The following is a 22,340-nucleotide window of genomic DNA, read 5'->3' on the forward strand; positions in this document are numbered from 1 at the left end:
ATTTTCCATTTCAGATTAATGAATAGGATTTATCTTTTAATAAAAAAAATATAAAACAATAGTTACAATAATAACGTGTAGGTGACATGAAGGAAAATGAAGGGAGGAGAAGGAAAAAGGTAGACTGAAGGAGTAAAAGGACAGAGAAAAGATGGTGTGAAGGAAAGAAAAGGGCAGGGAATACAGGTTAAGGGGACAATCTTGAGTAAGGAAATAAAAGGAAAGAAAAAAAGAAACTGAAAGAAAAATAATAAGGTGAGAAACTGAATAAAAAAATTTATAAAACAAAAACACACCACAACCAACCAGGTAGTGAAAGAACACAAAAAGCAATAAATCAAGGGGGAAAAAAATTAATTAATTAATAAAATAAAAAAAAAAGTGAGAATAAAAGAAATCATTGAAAGTAAAAAAAAATAAATCATGGAAAAGCAAAGCAAAAAGAAAAAAAAGGTGAGAAAGTTTGTAAAAAAATAAATAAATAACGCAAAAATAAAAAACAAACGGAAATAAAAAAGACACGAGGCGCACCGGAATAAAAAGTCGAATCACCTGCTATAGTGCAAAACATGACGATTTTATTTTCATCTTTCACAGTCAACACAAGCAAATGCTTAATGAACTTCCTCCTCCATCACAGGAGGTCCAACTGCCCTGCTCCATTCAGCTCACTGATTGTACCGTCCATCTCACCGTGTCACTTCCTATTGGCATTAAAGTTGTACATGCTGTAGATAGCGAGGCAGAAGGGATGACGGCAGAGGTCGAGAGGACAACAGGATTTCTGCAGTTCAAACAGAGACACAAAGTCCACCAAAGTGTCATTACTACAGCAAATACCAGCACTTACAGATGTGACCTCGTGCCCGGTGTCGGAGCACAGCTGTGTGCTGTCCTGTGCCTTCGTGACCATGCTGTAGCCTTTATTGATTTAGCAAACTTCCAATAAAAACACAGGAAAAAAACGATCCATTCATTTTTACTGGATTCGACATAAATTGAAAGTGTGCTGATAATCAACATAAACACCACTGTTTTTGTGGAAACTTGTTTCCGAGCAGCATCAATGCATCGCTGACTCAAGCATTTATCCTTAAAGCATACGAGCTGATGAAGTCTCGAATCTGACTAGACAGAAGGTGTTGATAACAGAAGCTACAGCCACTCTGCACAATCCAAAACTAATAATAAACGGAGTGTTGTTTAACAGGGATTATGTAATCATTGATATGGAAAGAAAAAAAAAATCAATGGAAAAATAAAGGGAATAAACCAAAAAGACTAAGCAAACAAGAAAAAAAAAGCAATAATAACAGAGGAAAGGCATAAAGAATGTAAAAGAAAATGGTTCTGAAGAAAAAGGAAAGGGGGGAAAACAAAAGAAAAAAAAAAGGGAAGAGTCCCTGCAAGCATATTAAAAAAAAAGGAACGAAAAAGAAGATATGAGTCTCCAGTACCAGTAAGTTTTCCACCATTAGAAAGTCTCAAGAGTTGATGTGATTTTTTTTTGTTTGTTTGTTTTTTTTTTTTTTACACATTATAATTTATGAAGACACACTGGTTAGGGAACGACTTTACAGCTGCAATAACACAAGTGAAAACAGAAACCGGTTTTGTGGGAGATGCACAACATTAAATGTAACAAAAATGTAACAGCAAAAATGTCTGATATTAAAAAAAAAAACTCTTAAAGGCATTATTTTTCATCATGCACCCGAGTTTTATTCCTTACTTGGCACATGTATCCTTTGAAAAAGTGTTAAATCTCTTGCGCCTTCAGTAAAATCTCAATACGATATGAAAAAACAGAGAATTAAATTAAAACTTTAAGCAAAAAAAATAAAAATTTCTGGTGCACGAAAAGGCCAGTATGGATTAATGTGGAGCTGAAAATAGGATTACAGTAAATATTTGAAACATGGAGCATACTGAACAGAGTGAAATGTTTAGAAAAATCAGTGATTTCTGACTAGTCCTCATTTGGATGTGGGTCAACACTGCGACTTGAGATTTATACAGTGATCGAGTGTTTTCAACTTTTCTGAATGTTGGGGGGGGGGGGGGGTTCGGAATGTTCCAATTTATTCCCTTTCATTTGCAGAATTACTGATTTTTGTAAATTTTTGAAAATTTCAAAGGGGAAATTTTGTATTTTTTTTTTTAAACATGGCACCACTTGCTTGGCTGGCCCGATCTTAGTAATCCCATTATGAGTACACTTTAAAATGTATGCGAGTGAAACGACATTGTTGCCACCTTTTTTTAATCTGTAAACTGCAATTAAAAAACAAGATCTAACCAAAGGGGAAAAAAAATTAAAATTCCACATTTGCCTGGATTTCTGAATTACAAACCATTGAGATATTAGTTGAACAGCAAAGGATGCAAATAAGCCTACAACGATGAATATTTTTTTTTTACCGTTAAGAATAATGCGTCGGATTCGGGCCTGATAACGGATACCTGTGGTTTTTAGTTCATTAACCGTTAGACTACGAGGAGTTCTATAGATTTGGTTGGTTAGCAATAAGCACCATTTAATAGTTATAATTCATAAATCTACCGTATCATTTGTCGGTGAAATGTCACTTGTCTCCCTTTAAAATACAGTATATGGTGCAGTTTATAATGCAGCAGGTGAAAACAAAGTCGGGGGGGTGCCAAAACATTTAGTGCAGTAAAAACATGTCGAGTGCATGCGTTAATCAGGTACCACGCGGAGTCAAACTTTTCTAAGGCGGAATCTGAAATGGCACCCTTTTGTACACAGTGGAAAAAAATTAATTTGAGATTCAACTTTAAAAAAATGCATTTAAAAAAGGAAAAAAAAGAAGGAAAAAGAGAAAGAAAATTTGACCATAGGAAAGTGACAAGAGATATTCTCAGGACGATTCCACAACCAGGTCTGTTTGAGACTCGAGGTCCCAAAGCGCACGATACCTGGGCAAGAAGGCTAGGTTGCCAAGTACCCGTGATTAACACATTAAGGTGATTCTTGGCTGATTGACCTTTTTGTGCTGTGGAATAGCTGTATATGACACTAAGACAGATAAAAGGTGGTTCTTGGCTGAAGTGGCATTTAACTTGTTCCATTTATGGGCTTTGTTTCTTGTTTTCATGAACGTTAATACTTCTCAGTTACCAGGAACACTTTGCAAAAGGTCATGGAGGGATTAAAAAAAAAAGATTCAAAATAAATAATTTTAAAACTCTAGTGATATAAAAACGTAGTTCTCTCCTTCTTTTAAACATGCACTGTGCATGATTTCGGTACATAAAAAAAAAATAAAAATCAGCTGGTTTCAGGGGAAGGTAAGAAGTAACAACACTATGTTGCTCCTCCTTGACACAAGAAGGACCATCATTCTCTTATTACATCATCCCACTGTGGAGGCACTCCCTAATCCCACCCCACTCAACAGTGCACTCGGCGATGAAGCTAATTTGTAAGGTTTGGTGGGGAAAAAACAAAACTAAAAACCAAAGAATATATAAAGATGGGTTTCATCTCTACACAGGAAGACGCTTCAGTTTGGGCTCCAGGGGAAAATGGACACGAGAAACATTAATGGAAATTCTGAATCCTGTTGTCCGCTTTAAGAAACGGAATGAACACCGAAATAAAATAAAATAAAAAAAGTCCTGCGTAATCCGAAATCAGTTTCCGGCTTCCTTCATCTACTAGCAACGTGCTTGACACAGTCTAGCTGTGTTCCTGATTCGTTTCATTGTAGTCCATGATATGAAGCTGTTGCTTCCCCGGCCGTCCTGCTACTCTTTTTGTTGCTCTCTGTAAGACCTCGGGCTCTTTAGCAGGGATGATGGAGGCGTGGTTGTGTGTGGAGGAGGCGGGACCTGTCTTTACTGCAGGCTCCACACAGAGCTCGGTTTTCAGGCCCTGTGATAGGCCGGTAAGTTGTGCACGGGGAGCGTAATCCTCGTCACACTGACTCTCGCTCTTGTTGCGGAAGAGTTCCCGTGCCCGCATGCCAAGGAAACTCTTGGCACTAGGGTAGGAGCCAACGGTAAGGGATGGGGTGGAGGGGGGCAAAACAGGGCAAGCATGGGGCGGTTCTACCAGCATGGGTGGGGGTGTGGCTCGACTGCCGTTTATCGACTTGGACTTGGGGTCAGGGGAGCCAGTTTTAGCTTGACCTGACGAGAAGCCGTTCCTGTGTGGTGATGACTTGGTGCTGTCTTTAGAGGCCGCTTTCGTTGGTCCAGCTGATGCCACCACACTGTGAGGGACCAATAAGAGAGCAAAAATTTTATGTTGGTCTTATTATAATACACACAGTTGAGTCAATACTCAATATTTTTACAAGCACAATGGTGAAATTCTATAGAGGGTCAAAGTAATAGTTACCCAAAATAAAACTACTTTTTAAAAGATCAGCTCGAATTACAATTTTTTAATCCACTGTATGTGTGATTGTCTATGATAAAGCAGATGAACTCGTATCACTACCTGGTCTGTGTGGGACAGCTGCGTTCCTTGGCATCCATTGCTGCTGATGAAGCCGCAGCAGAGGCAACGGGAACATCCATCTCCAGCCTACTGTAGAGCTGCAACAGCTCCATCTGCAGGGCCTGAGTCACACGCCTTTGTGCTTGATACCTACTTTCAGAAGCCTTCAGCTCCTCCCTGAGGGAGTTAGGTAAGAAAAGGAAGATTAGGAGGTAATTTGCAACAAGCAAAGCAGCCAAATCTCACAGGGGTAAAGAAAAGTAGAATAAGAGTCCAAACTGGATAGGATTTACAAAAGCATCCCAATGTTTCTATATTTGAAGGTGCACATAAAAATACAAATACAATTGAAATTGCTGATGCACTATACTGTAGACTCCGACTGCTTTCCTGTTTATTTAAAATAAAAAAGGACAACATTATTTTGACACTTTTTCCATTCGTTTCAAGCATTTGCGATTCCTTTGATCAAGTAATTTAATAATTTTTAAGGCCAGGCAATACCACATTACCTCCACCCTGTGAAACATGGTGGCGGGAGTGTCACACTTGATTATTCCCTTGAGTTTTACCCAGAATTTGCTTTCGGACTTGTTTAGATATGCTCTATATACAAACTTCTAATTTTGATTCCCAAGTATGATTTTTCCTTCCACTTCCACTTGTTTTGAGCTATTTTGGTGCAGACATGTATTCATGCCATATAACCTTTAATATTTACCACACAAGCATACTCTTTATTCACATAGAAAATAATGTCCAAGACAGACAAGGACATCGTATCTGCCCGTGTGCATCCGTACTTAGCCTGTCCCTTGACGTCCTCCAGGAACAACTTCTGCTCTGTGATGAGGTGCTCTTTCTTGGACAGTTGCGTCTCCAGCTCAGCCACTCTCTGCTGAGCCGCGTCCAGCTTCTGACCCTGCAGCAGCAGATTCTGCTTCAGACGGTCCACCTCCTTAATCAAGGACACCTGCACCATGTGCACCTCCTACGCAGCACAGAACTCTGATTTAGACCAATAAAAGCTGGGTGGTGATGTTACATTTTAGTATTGTGTCTTTGCTTGGGTGCAATACACTGCTGCAATGAATTTGTAATAATGCATAACACTATATTTGTCTTCTATGCTGCACCCTGGTCCCAAAAGAGTGATGTTTCCTTCCGTTGTATGTGCGCATATGGATGAAATGACAATAAAAACTGCCTTCACTCGACAGCAGCGATATACGTTTCTCTTGTGTACCTTGCTGAGGTCTGGGCCTGCTTGTTGAAGCTCTTGCACGCACAGTTTATGGGCTTCACCCAGCAGCAACAACTGTCTGCTCATGAAGCTCAACTGCTGCTGTGTGCTCTCACTAGAGGACAACTATAGAGGAAACGCAAACACAAACAAACAAGAAAAACAGAAGGGAAGGTGAGATTATTATCATAACTTGTAGGGGAGGGAATAGAAAACCAGGGATTACAAATATATAAAAGGTGTTACTGGTGAAGTTTTGCATTTCAAATCCTAGCATGACTAACTCCGCCATATGCTGTGGTGTTAGACAAAGCAACAATGCAGTCAATACATGTCCTGGAGTCTCCCCCCAGAGACTTGCATTGATTTTCCAAGTGAGCATTTTTAATATGATATACACTATAGGGACACATTCATATGAGCCTTTTTTTTTTCCCAAACCCATTCAACATTTAGTCCCATTTGTTTTTATAAAATAAAAAATAAATAAATAAAAAGTAACCATTTTTATGGGAAGATTGTGGAGATTTGTGCTTAGTCAGCCACAGGGGTGTTAGTAAAGTCAAGTACTTTATGTAGGGTGAAGAAGCCTGAAGTTCAGTCAGTGTTTCAATTCATTCCAAAGGTGTTGAGGTGTCAAGTTGAATAGCAGATCACTCAAGATCTTCCACTCCATCATGATGCATCGATTTTGCTTTTGGACGGTAAAAAGTGGATTTATTTATATACAATTATTAGATGTGCTACACTTTTATTATTTAGATCGATTTCTTCTCGTCAAACTGTTTCTCAATCACGAAATCAACGCTACTGAGACCAAAGTGTTTCCTGAGAAACACAAAACAGTAACATGGCAAAAGTAGAGCTGCATCTTCCATTGCATCGATCACATCACATCGGTAACCGTTTCATATGTATGTTTGATGTATCGTATCGTTGGCTATGCATTGAGATTGAAATTGCATCGGCCTCAGTTATGGAGCTGTACACCCCTACTATTCCTTTTTGAATGATACTTTACCTCAGTTATAATTCTGCAGAATGGAGCGTTAGTGTCTTTACCTTGGCAGTGAGCTGATTCAGTTGGTGCCCCGTATGGCACACCTGGTTATTCGCCTTCTGGAGCTCAGCCTCCATCTCCCCCATCCTCTTCTGGCACTCCTGCATCTGACTCTAATAAAAACACACATTACAAATAATAGTCGAGTTTGAAAGTTTGCTCCTACATTGGTAGAGATACAAATTCTACAAGAATGTGTGCGAGACTGAATACTAACTTGTAACTCCTGGTATTTGGTGTAGTAGTCGTCACGTTCGTGTTGAAGTTCCCGGATCTGACTGTGTAGGCACGTGACCATGGTTTCCCGTTCAACACAGAGATGCCTGTAACGCTGCTGTTCCATGTGTAGGCTCTCACGCAGAGACACGATGTCCACACACTGCAGGTTCAGCTGGTCCTTCTACACACACACACACACACACACACACACACAAAATCCAGGGTGTTCAGGATGGACATATAATAAAAGCCTGTGTTCTAGTGTGTAGTTGTGATTGGTTACCAGAAAATTTGATTTTTGCATGCTTTGATACGATTATCATAAAAAGCTTAATTTATAAGCATAATTTATGCAACGATTAGAAAATTAGGAGAAGCACATATCCGATTTGTAGTCTGGCCCAAGTTAGATGTTGCACATAATGTGTCTCAACATCAGTGTTGCATCTGTATTGTGTATCTTAACAGCTGGGCTACAGTCAGTAATTGTACATGGATGTGTAACCGATATAAAAATAAGACCCGCCACAATTTATACAAAAGTCATAAACATAACAAAGGACTCATTTGATATTGGTGTTTACCATCGCGTTATTTTGTTCCTCGAGTGCTGTGGCATTGATGACTTTGCGCAGCAGACGACGGTTTCGCACAGCATGCTGCTCGCGCTTATAACGCTCATACAGCAGCTGGTTATGCAGCAACAGCAACTGACTGCGTAGCGTTTGCAGTTCATCCAGAGGTGCAGAGCCTTAATAGAGAGAGAGAGAGAGAGAGAGAGAAAGAATTGTGAAGGAATGGAAAGATACAGGATATAGGATTTTATTGGAAAGCCCAATAAAACCTGTGGGAACAAAGGCTGAGGCCTGCAGTATGCACACACACACACACACACACACACAAAAACAGGTTTTTTTCTGAACAATCACATGACTCATATAACTTGCATAACTGCAGGGCTTTATTCAATTCCAATATGAACAGCCTACACTGTTTTTCCCACCACAGTCATCATCTGGATGTCATTAAACCTGAAGTTGGCTTCCGGTCTCATTCAAAAACACTAATCTTAAAACTTATAATATTAAATCATGTATAAGGTAAAAGCAAATATTTTTAACGAGATTTGATTAAATTCAATTTAATTAAAAGTTATTTAATAATTTAACTCAAATACATACATATACACATTTGAGAGAGAGAGAGAGAGAGAGAGAGAGAGAGAGAGAGAGAGAGAGAGAGAGAGGCTTGTCATAAATGAACCATAATGGTCATTAATAAAATAAATAATTGTGTGGAGAATGCCTCTAATATTAAATAGGCATTGAAGTATTTTTCCATCAGTAGACATATTATATACAGAATATTACATTGAATTGGTAATGAAATTTTAACTGTTATAAGAACTTAGAAGATTTGATAATCAGTAAATAACAAAGTTTACCTTTATTGCAATATAATATTATATTAAGCATAAGATAAAATACATTACACTGTGATCTGATAATGAAAATGCAAGGCCACTACTGCCTGTCTGAGAAAAATAAAGTGAATGCCTGAGTTAGAAAACATGACTAGTGCTGACTCCACTATTTTTGGGTGTGCTGATAATCATGACATCGCACTGTACACTTCTTACGTATAGCCACATTTTAGGACGATTTTTTTTTTTTACCCCTAAAAAAAAAAATACAGCGATAGCCTGCAGTGAAAAGTGCACAGGAACAAGATCCTCACAAGCTAACTGAGTGCTCTGCCATTAAGTTGTTTACCTCCGAAGTGAGTCCAGTCAGCTGACTTGCTTGGCAGAGGCAATCTGAAAGAGATTATATAAATGAGGTGATCGGTGAGGTCAGCAATGTGACAGCGTATTGAGCGCACACATTTCTAATCTGGCTGCGAGCCCACAAACTCTCCTGACTTGGGCCTGGTCAGAATATGGCTCGGACAAGACCATCTCCGGTCAAAAACAATTACTCAGCTATGCAGAGCAGTGTGAGAGAGATAGAATGTAAAGTAAAAAAGAGAAAAGAGGAGGGTAAGGAAAGCATGTGAGAACCTCTGTTTGTTGTGTACTGACACTGGTGTTGTTGATGACGAGGGTGCAGTGGAGGAGAAACAGCAGCACAGTGGCTGCAGTTGTTCTGGCATAAATAGAGACCAGCAGGTCATAACAAGCCTTTAACAGATTTTTAGTGAACAATCAGCTGTAGTTACACCAGAGGTGTTCAAATTATCGACACAGACTAAACGCAGCTGTAGGTTTAAACCCAACCAAGTGGAAGTTACACCCAAATCCACTTGCTTAATCAATTTGTCTCAGGGTATAAAACCATGCACTTCTGACCAAGGCATTATGTAAAAAATAAAATTAAACTATCATTTATGTTACATCAGCTTTAAATAACTGTTCCTTCCCCAGCTCTCAAATTATCTCTTGCTTGTAACTGCACACATGCATACACCTTTAGTTCATAGTCAACAAACTAGTCAAAAACACATTTAGACAGTGGACGACTCGGAAGAAGTTCTGGGAATTGAGTCCAAATTTGATATTTTGTCTATGTAAGACGGAGAAAGATGACAGACGTTAATAGACTGGCTCGCACCCACAGACGTACATGGAGGTGGTTAATGGTTTGAGGCCATTTGGTGCAGGGAAGGTTGAAAACTTTTTCCGGGTGACAAATACTGAAAGAACATGGCGACCATTCCATATGTCAATACCACTCGATTCCTTCTGGACAGCAACTAATTGAAACCAAGTCAACCATACAACAAGACAATGAGCCAAAGTCAGAAAGAAATCTCCTTAGCAAGTTTCACAATCAGGCATGGCAAAGTATATGAGCTGAAAATTTGAAGAAATTAACTTTCCACATGCCAAGTGTGTGTAAAGCTGCTATTCATGCTAAGGGAAGATTTTTTAATTAAAAAACCCATTTACCTCTTCAGCACCCTATCATGAGCATCAGTGCCTTGTTGCACCAGGCGATCAAGCACCTCAAGAGGAGACACTGACGTTACTCCGTGGCATTCATCCGCCACTCCCGCCATGCCTTGCATCGCTGCTCTCTCCAATGCCTCTGAGCTCCTTCGGCTCATGAACAGGGAAGTGGTGCGGGGCAGTGCAAGGTTAAATAGAGCCTCATAAGGCAGTGAGGAGGGTGCTATGCCCAGGCTGGGAGAGTGTGGTGTATTTTTCAGAGCCTCGTCCTCTGCACTGGGGCTGTGGAGCCGCAATTCTGTTGGTGCAAAGAGAGGCTGGAAGGACCACGGCTGCTCCTGGGACGCCGAACGACTGCCTTGGCCTCTCCACCAGACGCGCATGTCGATCTTATCCGGCGTGGAGACGGCATGGTGGGGATCACGGAGGTGGGTGAAAGTTGGAGGGGGCTTCTCCTGGGGACCAGTGAGATTCTCAGTGGTGCGGAAGAACGGCGAGTCAAAACCCCGAGCGCCGGAAGTGTCGCGCTTCTCTTCGGTTAGCTTCATCAGTTCCTCTGTGATGGCAGCTGGGGGGGGGGGGGGGGGGGGGGGGAACGTTTAAGAGTCAGGATGTTGCATCAGCTTTAAAGCTGGAGGTCATTTCTAAAATCAGAAAGCTATCATTTCTGGCAAAAAAAAAAAGAAAACCAAATACAAAGGAAATAAAACAGACTCCACACTGCCTACCCTCCTCCCTCTCCTTGCCCAGCCGCAGCTGCTCCTGCTCCTTCATGTAGACGGATAACTCGGTCAGTGTCATGGACACATTCTTATCCGCACCATCTGATTCAGACGGAAAACACAAGAGCCAAAAATCAGGCTAAACCCTTGACTAATCCACCTCAAATATCTCAATCACCCAGCATGCTACAGTTCAAACAGTATAGTCTCACATACAAATACTTCTATTTCAGTCTTATTTCTGTTTCTGAGTAAACACTATATCTTTGTATTTGTACCTCTGTGATTGGTCTTGTCATCCAGGGATTTCTCCAAATCTCTGATTTGCTCTTGCCTCTGTAGTGGAGGTTTGGTGGGGTCTATAGGTCTACCGTCCTGAAGAGAAAACAACGATGCATCACATTATGTTCGATAAAATCTGGTTTTATAAAGTAACAAAGACACCAAAAAGAAAGCAACATTTACAATTTACATTTATTTTTCATATTGTACTAAATCTACATGCATCTACAATGTGATTAGCCAACAATACAACTTGGAAAGCAGAAAAATTGGAAAGTTCTATATTACTGCACTAATTCCAGTGTTATGTTTCTGCTTGTGCTGTGGACATTTCCATTTTCCCAACAGTAACGCCATTTCTTATCCCATAAAGTTACCTTAAACTGCAGGCTAGGTGTACTGTGGATTAAGGAAGCAGACGGCGGGTCGTCCGAGAAGCTGGGAGGAGGAGACGATGCCGCTGGAGTGCTGGAACATGGGGTGCCTTTCCCTCCTCCTATGAAACAGAAACAGTTCAATCAGACTTTTTGATGTGAAGAAAGAACATTCTCTATTTATGCATCTGCCATTTATTTTTTATCTCACAATAGGAATTTAGAAAACAGGAAGCAACCCTTATTAAGAAGCTTCATGTACACGCTTGTAAAATGTCAATCATTTTCTAAAAGGTAATGTACTGCAATTTTCTAAGAGGTTCTTCATCCAGACTATCATCTATACAATTGTAAAGAAGAAACGTGATTCATCAAATTGCTGCGCAACGAATATAGTGCTTTTGTTTCTCTTACATTATACTATATTTCATCATGGTTTCTCCTGTGCAGAATAGTCTGGTTAGTTCCCTCATTTAGAATACTGCACTCAGTTTAAAGGCAGACCTACCAGGGGTGCTGTAAAAGCGACCAGATACATGTAAGGCACTCTGGGATAGCTCAGGGTTTGGAGACATTCCTCTTGAGGAAGGCGGGGTGGCCATACCACAGAGGGAAGAGGGGCTCCAGAGAGTGTCCTTAATGCCATAGATGAAGTTGAATTCACATGTAGAGCTCTGAAGAGTCACAGGAGGGGGAAAAAAAAAAGAAAGAAAACGTATCATTTGTAAAAGACAGCTACATGTAAATATTACTTATTTTTCCTCGTATTTCAATTTATATCTAAAATGAATAAATAATCACACTTTAGAAACTAATGGACAGATTAAAGGTGCAATTAGTGATTGGCTATGCTGATCAGTCCCTGTGAAGTTGGCATGGCCTCTGGGTCTAAAAAGGGGTGTGGCCTTTGTGACTAAAGAAAGACAGGCATTTGATTTAACTCACAGCCAATAAAAGGGATCCTGTTTTCTGCATCGGTGATAAAAATGCAATCCAACAGTTTTATAAATTACATTCTAAACAACAGCTTGCAGATTTGTCAGTGTCTCATCACGTTGATCTGAGCAAATCTGCTGGTCGGTCTTCTCCATTGGGTACAGTGGGTGAGGGGTTAAGCAGAATAAAATCCCAACAAGAAGACAGAGGAAACTAGTGGCAGTGCTAGCCATGTTGCCAAAGCAACAGTTCCTACGTCAACTAGCTGTATTTCCATTTTTAAAGCAGAACACGCAAACTCCCGAAGACTCTGTGACTCTTCTCTCCATTCTAGATCTAAATCCTTCCCCTTCACACCCTACCTCAGTCAGACTGCTGGAGAACAAGAAGACAATTCAGGTTCCTCTGAGGAGATTGAGGTGATTTACAAACAGAATGACAAAGCCAATTCGTCCAAAGTAAAACAACAAGAGGCGGAAGACACTGAAAAGACAAGATGAATTCTCCCCTCTGGCCACAGTGAGCTACACAGAGCTAGTGCTGCAATAACACAATCTTATAGAGAGCTGGAACTGTAAAACCGAGCACAGGCTGCCAGAGTGGCTCTATTAAAAGGGAAGTGAAAGATTCATACCGGCCGGTGGGTGCTGGGGGGACTGCGATGAGCCAACTGTGTCCCTGAGAGAGAAGACAGGGGCAGAGGAGGAAGGACAGGCTGCCGCGGTGTGGAAAAATGATTGGAGGATGAACTTCCTACAGGGACAAATGAATAAAAACAATTCAAGTCTGCTTTATTTAACAAAAGGATTCGGCATCTTTAACTGAAAAATCAAGCAAGGCTTTAACAGCAACCATAGACAACAATTCCTGAAGTAAAACAAGCCAAATCAACATGGGGAGAAAAAAAAAATTATAAAGAATAAGAATGTACCATAACTGCTGTGCAGGTCAGTGTAGGGACTGGCAGTGCAATCAGGGGCACGCATGTGCAAGTTGGCACAGAAGTGCTCAGGCAAGGTGGCATAGCCCTCTTCGCAGGAGGCCTCCCGAGGGTCTAGAGACACTTTGGCACATTCAATCACGATGTCATGGATCTCAAACCTTTTCCATCTGTAGATGCAAAAAGAACAGTCAGTAAGCAAGAGTAAAAAAAAAAAAAAAAAGCAAAAAGAAGGAAACAGGAAAAGAGAAATTAAAATAAGGAAATGGCAAAAAGGAAGGAAGGTAGGAAACGTTAAAGGTAGGAAACAGGGGGGGTGGAGGCATTTGAAAGAATAAAAAGACAAAAATCAAAGAGAAATTGATCAATTCCACTACAGTATTATAATAAAAGAAGCTGCTCACCTGGTAGGGTCCAGCTCATGGTCCTTCGTTCCAGTCACTAGTTCCGGGTGTATGCGGACGTGTTCCAGCATCGGCTAGGGAAACACGCAATACGTTTTTAAGCAGCGTGTCAACAAATGGACGAGTCAAAAATCGCAATACATCATATGATAAGAGTACCCCCCCCCCCCCCAACACCATGGATTATTAACTTTACTTTAACCACTTCTTCAAACGTGTCCATGTTCTCCTTCATGCTGTAATGGGAGCGCAGGTAGGAGATGAAGTTGCAGGGGTACATGCCGTACAGGCGGTGAAAAAGCGAGTAGACGCTGGCGTGCAGGTGGATCAGGAACACCTCTGAAACGTGACCTGTGGAAGCAGGCAAAGATGTTAGTTAAACATCTCTCCTCATTGGTAAACTCAAAACACTTCAGTTTCAAGACTATTATTTCTGTAAAAAAAAAATTGTTTTGCTTTTACTGACGTGTTTAAGCTTCTAGCATTTTCTCCTTTTTTTTTCCAAACCTACCGCTTTTATTTCAGATACAATAGTATATCTGGAAATGTTTTTGTTTGTTTTGGGTTTTTTTTAGAACTGATTTTACCCATTTCATAGATATCATGATTTATTTTAAACATGAATCTAAACCAGGAACACTCCAAAATCCAAAATGTCCCCTGTGTGTGTCAATCTGCCTCGGTGTCCCCTTTCTGACTATCATACTCTTGGTCTCTGCTGGTTTCCTTCTCTTTCTCCGTGTCCATGTAAATCTTTTTTTCTCACTCGCTCAGTCTCCTTGTTTCTCCATCTGTGTGTGTTTGTGCATCTCTCTTTGAATTCATTTGTGCATCTCTTACCAGGGTTCCTTAAGTTCCAGGCAGCCAGGCGTCCAAACACATCAAAAAACTCATACAGATGTTGCTTCCCTGCCTGAGGGATCATGGGTAACATAGTAACAAGCACCAGCACACCAGTTATGAGAACCACGACGTCTGTGTCCGTCTGGTGCCAAGAGAAACAAACAAAGAAAAACAATAAACCTTTAAAACAACAGGTAACAGATGTACACACATCAACATACGGCTAGACATAAACGCTAATATTCAAGTTTAATCTTCTTCCGGCTGCTCCCATTAGGGGTCTCCACAGCGGATTATCCGTCTCCATACCCCCCGTCCTCTACATCTGCCTCTTTCAACCCAACTACCTGCATGTCTTCCTTTACCACATCCATAATCCTCCTCCTTGGTCTTCCTCTTTTCCCCCTTCCTGGTGGCTTCATCCTCAGCATTCTCCAACCCATACCCCATGTCCCTCCTCTGCACATGTCCAAACTATCTCAATCTCACCTCCCTCACCTTGTCTCCAAAACGTCCTACATGCACTGTCCCTCTAATAAACTCATTTATGATCATGTTCATCGTTGTCACTCCCAACGAAAACCTCAACATCTTCAGCTCTGCTACCTCCAGCTCCACCTCCTGTCTTTTACCCAGTACCACTGTCTCTAAACCATACATCATCTCAGGTCTCACCACAGTCCTATAAACTTTCCCTTTCACTCTCACAGATACTCTTCTATCACAAATCACTCCTGCTATCACTCTTCTCCACCCACTCCACCCTGCCTGCACTCTTTTCTTCACTTCTCTATCACACTCTCCATCACTTTGCACTGTTGACCCCAGGTACCTGAACTCCTCTACCTTCTCCACCTCTTCTCCCTGCAACCACACCCCTTCACTGCCCTCCCTCTCATTCACACACATGTACTCTGTCTTACTCCTACTGACTTTCACTTGCTGCTGGTGGACAAAAATACTCCAAGTGTGAGAGAAACCTCTTCTAATGCCCACCTTGAGACACTTGAGCAGAGAGAGCAGCAGAGGGTAGCGAGCGATCTTGTGAATCCAGGAAGGCTGTTTGCGTACCACATGGCCCAGGAGGTTGAGTGTAGGCAGACGGCATGGCGGCTTAGCCATGCACTCGTTCATCTTATCAAAAAGATGCTAAAGAGGAGACAAGAAGAGAGGGACATTGGACATTAAGGCCTTTGTGTTATTTAAAAAAAATTAAAATTTCACACAGACTCAAAAAGAAAAACATGATAAATATGTTGAGGAAATCAAGGGCTGACTGATGTATGCATGCTTGCTGAAAAGTAGCTGAATTTAAAAACGTATTTCAAGAGAGTGATCAGAAGAGCATGAGTGCACGTGTGTGTGTGTGTGTGTGTGTGTGTGTGTGTGTGTGTGTGTGTGTGTGTGTGAGAGACAGCAAAATGCCTGGACTTTGAGAACGGCTCTAAAGAATGTGACATTTTGACTTACAAAGTGTCTCATTTCCTGTTTGAGCGATGCATCAATAAGACACGTTTCATATCTGGTCATCTGACTAGGGCAAAAAAAACATTGCCTAGTGTTCTTACTCTATAACATTTTCATCATTTTCTTCACAACTAACATTTTAGGAATGAGGATAATGTAAGGAAATGTGTGGAGCACACTGCATTAAGCCAATCAGGTGAAAGCTGGCATTTAAGTTCATCATAACAAAAATCAGTGAACGTTTCAGAACCAGCGGTGCAGAGAGGTCAAACAGCGACAATACGAGCAAGCTGACACTTCCTCTAAACATGTTTCAAGTGTTATTTTCTTTTTTATATGAGATGAGGCACTCACCTTGTCATGTGGTTCCCTCACTGAAGACAGAATGTGTAGTGCTGGACTTGAGTTGGTCTCCAGGAAATAATCCACCAAGCCGTTCAGGAGCACGGACCCTCGGTCTAAACATATGAAACACATTAAAAACAGGTTTCTTACAGCAGATTCTGAAGGTTGTAAACAGAAAAGTGTACAAAAACCAATATCATGATGCGATGGAGGTTTAAACCGCATGATTCCGTTTTTAGATTTTTAATGCAGCTGCAATGTTTCTAAAAATTGTGGTAAAAGGAGAACATTGACCAGTCACTACACTGTGTATATAATACATAACTTCCTGTTCTATATTTAAAACCTACAAATTGTACCAAATGAGGCGGACATAATTAAATGACCAACACCGAGTGAAAAACAGACTCCTGTGCAGTACCTGTACTGAGGTGTTCGTTGATGAGCCCTTTGATTTCCTCAAGCTGTTGGAGATCAGAGGTCTCCAGGAGAGGGAGCAGATCACCTACGTTGAGCTGTTCCCTGGCCATGATGGTGGTGGCGATAGTGTAATGATGGGTGTGGCTAGGGTGGAGGGGAGGGGCTTTCAGGTGTCACTCTCTCTGCCTGCTTCAGGGTCCCTGGGTGGCCCACCGACAGTCTCCATGCACCACTGCACATAGACACACACACACAACTTGTTTACCATCTTGTTAGTTCTCAATACTGAATATGCGATCTCAGTCCTCCGTTGATTCTTATCACAAAACACACTAAATCATTAATTATTCTGATTAAAACATATAAAGGCAGTAGAGCAAACTTGGCATATTATATCTAATCCACGATCGGTCATGAGGTTTGCTACCAATAAAACTAAACATAGCTAATAAAATCCAGCATCTATAGTTACATTCATGAAAACAATCTGCAGTGTTTGAGTGCAGTTAATTCACCATGTAGCACAACAAACAGGCTTGATTTTTTTTTTTTCAGCTTTCACGTGGACACAATTGGTTAACAAATGATAACAGGAAATAACTTGTGGTAATTACACAACGTCAAGAGTAACTTCGAACAGATATATGATGCAGGACCTTGTCGTCGAAATCCTTCCCTCAGTAATTCGGTGTTCTGAATAGTTCATAAACAAAGGTGGACTGGATAAGAACACAACACTGTATCTAAAAGAAACCTCTTAAAACACTGAAGACATTCTGCCCAATATTTTGCTGTTGCTGAGGTTGATGCCAACAAAGAATCAACTAAATGAATGATGGTAAACTAACATTCAGTCAAATCATTCATATAAAAAAAGATCTTATCAGTGATTAATTCCTTGTTACAGTGACAGCAGACAACTCGGAATTTAAATAACATCAAATATCAAACATCAAACAAACACCAAAAACCTAAAGATACTTTTTTTCCCCTTCAACAAGAAAAAAAATCCCTTCCGAAACCCCCTCAATTGAGCTCTTCAGTCACTTAAGACATTAAACTAATGCACATTCAGTTTCCATTCACTAGAAGATGACGAGACGTTACAGTGCCAGACAGACCTGGATGATCTCAACGTAATCCCCAATGAAGTGAAACGTGCATCAGATGCAGTAATAAAGCGTTAGGGCTTCCAGCAAGCGAAAGTCCAGAGAGCTCCTAGTGGCAGTTTACAGAAAACTCCACCTTTAAACACATTAAATATGTTTTATGTGGAAATATTTCTGACAATATAACAGTTTAGCGATTCCAATGCTAATGTGCTGGTTGATGAAGTGTTAAGTCGTTATTACAGCAAGAAGTCGTTTAATGTTGAATCGCATACAATCAGCGATCTTAAACATAACGGTCATATATTTTCCTATCCGACAATCGAAACCTTTTCTCAGTCATCAGTTTCCAGTGATGTTATAATAATAAGAGCCTAAAATTAAAAGAAGGGAAGACAGTTACGTCCAGTCGTGATTTCTGGCACGAGACTACATAGTGTTCGAAAGGCTGGACGCCAAGCTGCCACTCATTGGGCCCTTAATGTCTGTGTGCTTCCTAACATTTCTGGCTAACATGCTGTAATGTACATGCGACAAGTATAAAGCACTTTCACAACAAGAAACAGAGAGTGATAAGAGCTTTCTGCTTTGAGCTATGGAAATGATTTGAGACTGCTAGATGTATGAGATAATGGATGTAGGATGAAAGGTCAATACTTCAGAAGCGGGTATGGTTGAACAACTCATACAAATAGGAGTCGAGAAGCCTGGATATGTCAAATAAATATAAATAAATAAGCACTAAAGAGCTGCTGTGTCACTCAGGTGGAAATTAACGCATTATCGTTGATAAATTGATAATGTTTGAAATAAAAACAACCAAAACATTTCAGTACAAAAGAAAAAAATTAATAAATCTTGCATGCCATTGAACATCCTGTGTTAGAAAAGTTCTGCGTGCATTTCTGTGTCGAAGATTCAGCCAAACAGCAGATATGATGATCTCATGGTCAGGTGGAGAAAATGACTCCATCTCAGAGATCCAGATAAACTGCTGATGATCCAAAAAACTGCAATTCTGCTTGCAGTCACTCCTCAGTGGAGGTGTTTTGCATGGTGCACGGTTGAGGCTGCAAAAATAAAGCGACTCGTTAGCAGACCACCAGAAGGTATTATTTATAACGCCTTTGTAGTCGTTTCATCAAATCTTTCAATCATTTCAATGAAAAGAAATGACATGTTTTTGTGAGCTGAAGCCTGCTGACTGTAGCACTAACGGGGCGTAAACAACTCCCGAGAACAATGCCCAATACAGACATTAACTCCACAATACAAAATAACACTTCCATTTCATTTCACTTAAAATCACAACCATGTACGGTAAAATCAAAAACACTCGTATGAGGATGTGCAACATTTTCTCAGTCGATTAACCAGATATATAAAATCAATGAGACCCAGCAGCAAGCTGTTATTTCTCAGGCTGAAACCAAATTGCTAGCTGCTCCCTATACAAGTGCACTACATAGTACAATATAGAGAATGTCTTCCCTACAAGACGTAGTGGACTCCACATGAAAAATCAGTCGTTTGGGATCGAGCCTTAATCCCAAACCAGCAGCAGTACTCCTGATTTTGAGGTGATTAAAACGCCAATTATGAACACACGATTAATCAAATAGACTTTGCAAAAGAACCCGGATATTTATATTACCTCAGGACATGCTGTTAATCACAAAAAAAAACCAAAACAACAAATAATAAAGCCTGTTTACCCGTTAAAGCAGCTGCACTAAACAGGGCGCCGCCATCTTAGCCGCCTCACACCCCTCCCACTGCAATGCCCTTCCGCGCCTGGCGAGATAAAATAATCCGCATGAACGATCGCACGTTATCAGCACACGCGAACGCGTCGGTTGGTGTCGTGTTTGGCGACGTCGTGGTCGTTTTTTAAACCGCGATTTGTTAGGTGGTACTCGTCGCCAAGTCGGATTTTGAGGTCAAAAGTTTTCTACAGAATTCTGCATCTGGGTCCTAGGTTGTTTTTCCAACGGGGCGGAGGGATGCGATGCGGTTAAGCGTTTTTTATTTTTTAACGCGCGACTCGAGCGATGTGCGCACGCGCGATTGAGTCGTATACATTTGAGTTTGTCGTCCAAGTATCAGGAATTATTAACCAATGGATGGAAGTCAATAAGCAGTTTATTTAATATTTAATGCACAATTTCTGTTATAAGATCCGTATTATGCAATTATGCTGATATACCTCTTTCATGCAGCACATTTTTTTTGTTGATTTTATGAAATCTTCAGTGTATGCTATAATATGAAAGTCTACACATACAGGTTATGACGCATTATATGAAGCCTACATATGGAATAAATGCATTTATATGCAAGATTTATATAATGCACCATATACTGTATGTACACTGTATAACATATAATAGCCTATGACATTTTATGTTATTTCGGAGCATTTTTTTTATTAATTATTTTAACTTACAGTAAGAAAAATGAATCTAATTCTGATTTCTTTCTGGATATCCAGTGCATTTTATAGGTATGTGCTGCCCTCCTGTGGCAAATGCTGTAACTGCATATGTGCATTTCCTATTTACAGCTGCCTGATATGTTTTCCAGGATTTTCTCTTCGTTTGACATCAATTAGTTGTGTATTAGAAAAAAATAACTACTTTTAAAACAGAAAGCTTGACGTGCTTGTTACGGCTTGCACCTTTTCCCCATTTTTAATGGTTTAATTTGGCTCTATATAGCACCAAATTTCTTTTTTTGGGGGGCTGCAATCAGATATGCTTTTTTGCTCATCATGGTTGTGAAGAGTGGTTATTTATGTAACCATAACCTTCTTGTCAGTTCAAACCACTACAGTATTTCACCCTGACCTCATCAGCATGGCATTGCTATAACCTATAACACAGTAAACGTTAGTGAGATGACATCTCCTTAATGGTTGATGTGTACACTAACCAAACCTCTTTACCTGTACTTCCATGACTAAAAGTGTTGCATTGCTGTCACATGATTTGCTTAAAAAGGTTTTAATGGAAAAAATTGCTAAAATCTGGAGGTTTATATGTGTTCCTAATAAAGTGGACACAGCAAGAGCGAGATATAGTAAAAAGCAACAAATCCAATTTTCCTGGAATGGAATGCTGCATTTACAACCCAGCCATTAGGGTTGCGCACGGCAGTGCACTCTTAGTGGCGAAGCCCGGAAAAATGGGAAGGGTTGCGTTATAAAGGGCATCCAGCTTAAAATATGTGCCAAATCAAATATGCGGATCACAAACCTGAATTCCATCGATCGAGGCCCGGGTTACCAACGACCGCCAGAAGTATTGTTAACCAAAAGGGTACCGCTGGAAATTGGGCTACTGTTGGCCGAAGGAGGAGTAGGAGAGGAGAAAGATGTCTACAGAGACAGCAGGGAAAGGAGAAGTGTAGGAGAGTGGAGGTAGATATGTTGTGTGTTCAGGAGACCAAGTGGAAAGGAAGTAAGGGCAGGAACATTGGAGGTGGGTTTAAACTGTTCTATCATGGTGTGGATGGAAAGAAAACATGGTGTAGGTGCGATCCTGAAGGAAGAGTACAGTAAGTAGTGGAGGTGAAGAGAGTTTCTGATAGGGTGATGAACGTGAAGCTGGAACTTGAAGGGGTGATGTTAAATGTCACCAGTGCTTATGCTCTACAAGTGGGTTGTGAGATGGAGGAGAAGGAAGATGTGGCAGCAGGTAAAGAGGTATGTGGCAAAAGCCAAGGAAAAGGCATATGAGGAGCTGTATGAGAACTAAGGAAGGAGAAAAGGATTTATACTGATTGGACAGGCAGAGGAACCGAGCTGGGAAGGATGTGCTGCAAGTTAGAGCAATAAAGAATGGAGATGGAAATGTGTTGACTAGTGAGGAGAGTGTGTTAAGAAGATGGAGGGAGTATTTTAAGCATCTAATGAATGAGAAAAATGAGAGAGAGAGAAGGTTGGATGATGTGGAGATGGTGTAGCAGTAAGTGGATAGGATTAATAAGGAGAAAGTGCCTGAGGAATGGAGAAGGAGTGTGCTGGTACAGATTTTTAAAAATAAGGGAGATGTGCAGACCTGCAGTAACTACAGGGGAATTAAGCTGATCAGTCACACCATGAAGTTATGGGAAAGAGTAGTGGAAGCCAGGCTGAGAAAAAAGGTGACCATCTGTGTGTTTGTGAATTAAATGAAAGCATATGACAGAGTGCCGAGAGAGGAGTTGTGGTATTGTATGAGAAAGTCAGGTGTGTCAGAGAAGTATGTGAGGGTGGTGCAGGACATGTATGAGGACAGTGTGACGGCAGTGAAGTGTGCAGTAGGAATGACAGACTGGTTTGAGGTGAAGGTTGGACTGCATCAAGGATTGGCTCTAAACCCTTTCCTGTTTGCAGTGGTGATGGACAGGTTGGCAGAAGAGGTCAGACAGGAGTTTCCATAGACTATGATGTTTGCGGATGATATTGTGATTTGTGGTGAGAGTAGGGAGCAGGTGGAGAAGAGCCTGGAGAGGTGGAGGTACGCGCTGGAGAGAAGGGGAATGAAAGTCAGTAGGAGTAAGACAGAGTACATGTGTGTGA

General features: G+C 40.8%; 1 protein-coding gene across 5 annotated transcripts; it reads right to left on the reverse strand.

Annotated features, from left to right (window-relative positions):
• Positions 1-556: 556 nt before the first annotated feature.
• tsc1b (TSC complex subunit 1b) lies at positions 557-20,379 on the reverse strand. Of its 5 annotated transcripts, XM_083563953.1 has the most exons (24): positions 19,495-20,379; positions 18,315-18,849; positions 16,995-18,264; positions 16,672-16,926; positions 16,260-16,363; positions 15,435-15,587; positions 14,436-14,580; positions 13,792-13,946; positions 13,596-13,669; positions 13,183-13,361; positions 12,886-13,004; positions 11,824-11,989; positions 11,319-11,437; positions 10,938-11,034; positions 10,666-10,761; positions 9,938-10,505; positions 8,763-8,806; positions 7,575-7,741; positions 6,989-7,171; positions 6,774-6,884; positions 5,715-5,837; positions 5,272-5,459; positions 4,469-4,645; positions 557-4,238 (listed from the first exon to the last, which is right to left on the reverse strand). In XM_083563953.1, the coding sequence occupies exons 4-24, from the start codon at positions 16,778-16,780 to the stop codon at positions 3,704-3,706; spliced, it is 3,612 nt and encodes a 1,203-aa protein (XP_083420079.1). In that variant the 5' UTR covers positions 16,781-16,926; positions 16,995-18,264; positions 18,315-18,849; positions 19,495-20,379; the 3' UTR covers positions 557-3,703. The 5 variants fall into 5 exon arrangements, with proteins under 5 accessions (XP_083420079.1, XP_083420081.1, XP_083420078.1 ...); XM_083563955.1 differs by lacking the exon at positions 16,995-18,264 and having other exon boundaries at positions 11,319-11,434; positions 16,672-16,902; positions 18,646-18,849; XM_083563952.1 differs by lacking the exon at positions 16,995-18,264 and having other exon boundaries at positions 16,672-16,902; positions 18,646-18,849.
• Between the last annotated feature and the right edge of the window lie 1,961 nt (positions 20,380-22,340).

The sequence above is a fragment of the Silurus aristotelis genome (assembly GCF_946808225.1).
Source record: "Silurus aristotelis genome assembly, chromosome: 16".
Classification (NCBI taxonomy): domain Eukaryota; kingdom Metazoa; phylum Chordata; class Actinopteri; order Siluriformes; family Siluridae; genus Silurus; species Silurus aristotelis.